Source organism: Lampetra planeri, chromosome 35 (assembly GCF_965212315.1).
Source record: "Lampetra planeri chromosome 35, kcLamPlan1.2.h2, whole genome shotgun sequence".
NCBI classification, from domain to species: Eukaryota; Metazoa; Chordata; class Hyperoartia; order Petromyzontiformes; family Petromyzontidae; genus Lampetra; species Lampetra planeri.
This window is the reverse complement of record NC_136141.1, coordinates 267,146-273,145: the sequence shown is the minus strand read 5'-3', so window position 1 is coordinate 273,145 and position 6,000 is coordinate 267,146. Positions and strand designations below refer to the sequence as shown.

At 45.1% G+C, this 6,000-nt stretch overlaps 1 protein-coding gene across 1 annotated transcript in view; it reads left to right on the top strand.

The window, feature by feature from the left end:
* Nucleotides 1-244: 244 nt before the first annotated feature.
* Nucleotides 245-6,000, top strand: part of LOC144730228 (putative flavin-containing monoamine oxidase A) — a 42,548-nt gene continuing 36,792 nt past the window's right edge. Inside the window, exons 1-3 of the mRNA XM_078610850.1 lie at nucleotides 245-337; nucleotides 825-995; nucleotides 5,219-5,400. Of these exons, the coding sequence (XP_078466976.1) occupies nucleotides 5,253-5,400 (148 nt within the window). The 5' untranslated portion in view covers nucleotides 245-337; nucleotides 825-995; nucleotides 5,219-5,252. The remainder of the gene's footprint in view (nucleotides 338-824; nucleotides 996-5,218; nucleotides 5,401-6,000) is intronic.

Below are 6,000 nucleotides of genomic sequence, written 5' to 3'. Positions count from 1 at the left end.
TGAGTGGGCGGCGCCTAAACAGAAAAGGCGGAGCCTGAAGAAGAGGAGGAGGAGGGGGTAGGGTCTAGAGATGTAGGGGCGGGGCTTTAACAGAAGAAGAGGGGGTAGGGTCTAGAGATGTAGGGGCGGGGCCTTAGCGGCAGTGGGTGTGGCCTGGTGAATGAGAGGCGGGGCTAATGAGTAAGGGGCGGGGTTTATAGAGGAAAACAGGCGGGGCTTGGAGGTTTAACTTCCCTCCAGATTGCAGGTTAAACACGACACGCAGCACATTTTGCTGCAGTCAGTGCCAGACAAACTCGTGCCATTGGTCGCTCTCCACCCAACCTCGCATCTACAGGTTCGTATTTCTGACTTGTGTCGATCATGCCCAGACAACGTATATAACATCACATACTCATCAATTATTAGGAATGCACTTCCCATGCACTGCACCATGTCACCAAAATGTGGTATTTGAGATCATTACTCAGTAAAGGAAGTGATTGCAGACAAAAAAATAAGATTTTTAAAAACAGAGCTTAGCCACGGTCTACGTAATTGTGTGTCGTCATTGGTCATTATCAATGCACGTGCATTTCACCGCATTCACGAGCCATTTGTGATTTAATAAAACCCGAAGTCTCCAGATATTCGCAGGAGGTCTCTGCTTGCGATTGTTGAACCAATAGCCGAGGCAAGCAGGACGCATGCAATGCACTGACAGCTGCAGTGTTGAAACCCGTGTCATGCTGGCCAGTGGCTATGCTGACACGCTCGTTGTGGGTGTCATGTTTGGCTCGTGGTGTGGATGCCGATTGATGGACTTTGCCTCCTCGTGGTCTCAGGGCACAAGCGGCCAGTGTTCACTGGGGCCCTCCCCCAGTGTCCACTGCCCCCCCCCCCCCCAGTGTCCACTGGCCACTCCACGTGAAGCCCATTGCATCCTTGCAGATCGTCGCTTTGCCACCGCGGTTGGCTTCAAGCACCGTGCCTTGTCAGAGAGAAAGCTGCCCAAGGTGAGTTCGAGAGACGCTGGGATGATAGATACACTCGCCGTGGGGAATGTACTCTAGGTGTGCATGTTGCTACTCTCACAGGTAGCTGGGTCAATGCGAAATTGAACCCGTTGCGCACCATACACACTGTGTATCGTGAACTTAACGCGTTTGGCTTTATTAACGTTTGCACGTGTTTCTACAACGGCAGTGGCTTTCAAAGTATTTACTTAGACATGGAGGAATCCAATGAGCGATGAGGATCTTTGTTACAGATGTCCAGAAGGGGCGGCTCGGCAAGTCTGCATCGCGCTGTTGAATATCCCAACACATTTATAGTTTTCATTTGCTACTTGGATATCTTTATAATGTGATGGAACCGCTCCAATTGTGCAAACAAACTTACTAGTTACAATAAAAAACGAACAAAGCTTCCGTGCAAATCATCAGCACATTCTACCAGTGTAACACAAGATTCTACTTTGCCTACTTTGCTTGTGTTTTTACGGCATTGATAGACTTGACAATTTGACGATGTATTATGATTGGATATTGAGGACCTGCTACAATTTACCCGTCCTCAATACAAATTAACATCTAATTTATATTCATTGATCGCCTTCAACGCAAGGCGCTTGACATAGCTTACAAAGCGGCGTCACAACTCTCCCAGACGGCAGGGGCGGAGTCACAGCGATGGAGGGATGAGTGATAGCTGTCGAGGCTACCTCGGGATCACGAAGGGGTCGGGGAGGGGCAGGGAGGAGTGGAGGGGCGAGGAGGATGATGGGCAAGAGGGAAATCCGCGAGTTCTTGTTCACGTGCGGACCAAGTGACACTTTGTACACGACTTAGTCGATACTGATGAATGCATGTCCCCATTGACAGAGGCCGTTTGAAGGCCTCTCGAAGTTGAACGATGCATTGATTAATATCGAGGCTTAGGCTCACGGTAGCCACGAGTGACCGCTACATTCACAATACTGTAGAGCGAACGTACAGGCCCTTTGTCAATCCTCTGCTGGATGAAGAACTCCCCCGTGCCGTGTCGGTCATGTGTGTTGTGTTTTTGACCATACCCCACCAAAGTGGGGAGTGCAGGTTATGTGGGGGGTGGAGGGGGGATCAAGAACCACTCTGGCCACTGATGTTATCCGTGGCCGCGAATCAAGATCAAGTCACCACCATGAATCACGACAATTCACAGAATCACCAGGGTGGCGAATCATTACGCCTGAAGTTTAAATCCTTGGATAATATATGCGGAGCAAACAGGACCGGGTTGGTTACCAGTGGCGTAATTGTTATTGCGCTCACGCAATGCATTCCAGCTTTGTCATCACAAGAGCTGTCTTCTGCCTTGTGCTGTTTGCGTTGCCAGCGCACTCCCACGTGCACACCAAGGGTGGCTCTGTCGTTTGAGTCTTTCACTTCACTTCATTCCCGCACCGAGCACGGAACGGCCTCGTGACCTCAGTAGGACTTTGGAATCGTTTGCGCTCTGGATCAGGTGCACAGTCCGGATCAGATTAGCTTTACACGCGTAAATAAAATAAAAAATTATCCACGTGAAAGCCAGCGAGAGCCAACTAAGGTACAGTGTCCCTTTAGCCATAGAGACACGAACAACCAAACGAAAGAAACGTGTGGATATGGCATAATTCTGGTTGGAATAAAAACAATCCGTTACAAAAGGAAGACTTTCTTAATTGAACGATTGAAACATATTTAGTTGTACATATGATGCAGGAACATTTTAAATCACTTCATAAGGCTCTACACGTCGTAACATCTTGACAGGAGATGGCCCATATACTTCACTTGCAACCAAAAATTCACAAGTTCAAATTCTGGTCGGAGAACTATTCAGCCCATAAGTGTTCAATATAAAATGCTTACTGATGGAAAGTCAACAACGGTTATTCAATGGAGACACTGAACCCTTTGGCAGGAATCGCATTCCAATAGGGATGAGCAGTACAGAACTGCTGAATGAGCTGGAGACACAGCCAGAAATTAAACTTGTCCACTCCGTGAAACTGTCTCGATGGCAGTCACATCGATCTCTTGGCTGCCCAGCGACCTATGAGAGCACAACAAGACAAATATCCCCCTCGTAGCCTCTAACAGACTGTTGGTGTGAGCGCTGTTAGCGAGCACCTATGAAGGCTGGTACGGCCCACGAAGGGGTGGGTGGCCAGCACCACGCGTAGCGGCCTTTGTCTCCCCAATGGCGATGTTTACACACCGCACCAAGTACTCCATTTCATGCTGAGTCGACCTAGGGGAAGTCAAGGACCAGTTCAGATTATCGTCACTGCAGTTGGTCATGAGCGGGAATCAAACTCGGGAGATCGGGTTCGTAGCGCAGCACGCTAACAGTTGCACTATTGATGGGACATGCACAAGCGCAAATACAAGGGGCCTGTTTTATTAAGGCCATTTCTGTAGCAAGCAAGGACTTCTAAAGATAGCCCGCTCAGCGCCTGCACGGGCGAGATAACAGAAGGAGAGCACATAGCAAAACATTGTGCACATTGCCCCATATTATGACTCCTATGTTGGGTGTAACATTTGAGACTCGCAGATCCTATGGGTAATATCACGGCCTCATTTCCAAGGTTCACTGCTTCGGTCTCAACCTCCTCTGATATGCAGTGCCACATTGTTGACTGCTTGTAAATGTTAATGGTTCTCAAAGTGTTATTATGTATAGGAAGGGTAGGCCATCATTACCAAATTAATAATCTGCGACGTGTAATGCATTCCCGTATAAAGTATCCGAAGTGAAATAAATGGCTATGGCTTTAGCAAGGGCACAAAGATAATAAAGGTGAATTATTTTCATGGCACAGTTTAGCCAATCTTTCTCTGTATACTTTGGGTTATATGCAAGTGTGGTATGCACATAAGGTGTATTTAAAAAGTATTCAAGATGGGGCCACTTAATTATTAACACTAATGGCACCATTACTAACCCTTTAGTTCAATAATTCAATTCAGTAAATATAAAGCAGAGTGCTGATAATAGAGAACTCATTAAATTTTCATTGAAATAAAAAAAATATACCCAATACAAGTCCACTATATTTCCCAATGTATATTTGCTCTTAGCTCTCCTTTGCAAACAGGATGTCCATCTCAGAAGCTTTTCCTCACTGAATAAAAGGGGCAAAGAACTGCGTGTAAGCAGAGATATCCAATTTTGAGCTATTAGCATGAAGAAGAAAAACAATCTTTCCAGTTTTTTCCCCTGCATTCTTGAGCGGGCTACATTTGCCCACAGGGGCAGACATATTGTGCGTTTGGATAAATCGGACAGCCATAAGCACACCCCTGCTGAACTTTAGTAATATACCAAAGAGACCAGAGGTTGAAGACATTTGATGCAAGCAGGAGACTCGATGGCTGAACCCCCTGGTATGCACGCCGGTCGCCAGCCAGTAACACCGTGCTGCTTCCAGGACAGTGCGGCAGTGATGGATGGTGATGTCACTGATCGATTAAAGGTATTGATTTATCTATCGACTGGCTGAATGGTGATTTATGTTAGACATTAGCGAAAGCAGCAAAAAAACACAAATATTTACGTTTCCAGTCCCCTTTGATTTCCCATATTCGGAGGTATCTTTACCTGAGTTTGAACGAAATTGCAGCGCTTGAGGGGACAGTGTGTGTGCTTTCTCAAAAGCATTCCTACAATTGAAAGCTGCCTATGGCTTATTAATATGGATTAAATATACTTCACCAGCGATGATGTAATGCACAACAGAGCATAAATCCATAGGCAAAGCATTGTACAACTGGAAAAGACTGAAATTTTGAAAAATAAGCTTAAATATGATGTTTCCCCACTAGCAAATTATATAATAGGATTTATGACAGCCCTTTGTTATTCTTCTGCTGGGAAAAGGCATCTACAGTCTGTGTCGGTCATGAGGGCTGTTTGGCTGCATTTCACCACCATATTCAGTGTGGGTTGGCGAAAGGTGACCCATGACTGGTTTAGATATCTCTCTTCACCATTTCCAGGAACCCAGGTTGAGTTGACTCCTGACGGGGATTTTAACTTGCTGCCTTCCAATTACGAGTCCAGCACTACGTTGAGTTGACCCCTAACCAGGACTTCAACTTGCGACCTTCCAAATTACGAGTCGAACACTCTCCCGATACACAATTTAAAACACCTTTACATTTTTTGCTGATACAGAAACGTGTTAACCGAATTAATCTGAACGTGGCAGGTGCTGGAGTGCAGAGGTCTGAAGAGGTGATACCATGGCTCACTTGAAGGCAGAATCAGAACACGGGGCAGAAATGAGCACCGATGTGGTGGTGGTCGGCGCTGGCATCTCTGGCTTGACTGCTGCATACCGCCTGTTGCAGACGGACCCAGCACTGGGCGTGATTGTGCTCGAGGGGAAAGGTACACATTTGGAATGTGTGAATGTATGTTGAACTTCTTTCGCACCGTACGTTGCCAACCGTGTAAAATGGAGGTGCAGGGTAAAGACAACAATTTAAACACAAAAAGCAGTTCTAAATAGGTGAGTTTTCAATCTAGATTTCAAAGTTATTAGCTCCAATTGCTTCCTAATATCGGAACGAAGTGTGCTCCAGAAGGCCGAAGAAGGGAATCTGAATGAGTTTTTAATTTATCGATTGTTCAAATATTGGCCTTTATTGCAGTTCAATTTTTTTATTTGTTTCATATTTCCGTATTTAAATGTATTACAATTTAATGCCTTTCTTTGTTTACTTATTTTAATAATTGAAAATTTTGATCATTGAGTTAAAAAAAATACTTAAAGTTACATTAGTAAAACAAGAAATTTACGTGTTATATTTGAATAAATATAAGTAAAAGTGACATGTCAAAGTAACGTCATACAATGTCAGTTTTGGCGCAATGTAAACAACGTTTCTTTCAGTGACATCACTTTTTTGGATTAATCTGAGTAACAATGGAAATTCGGATTATCCCAAAAAAATGTAAGACCTGGGTTCAGATTTTTCAGATTAAGCC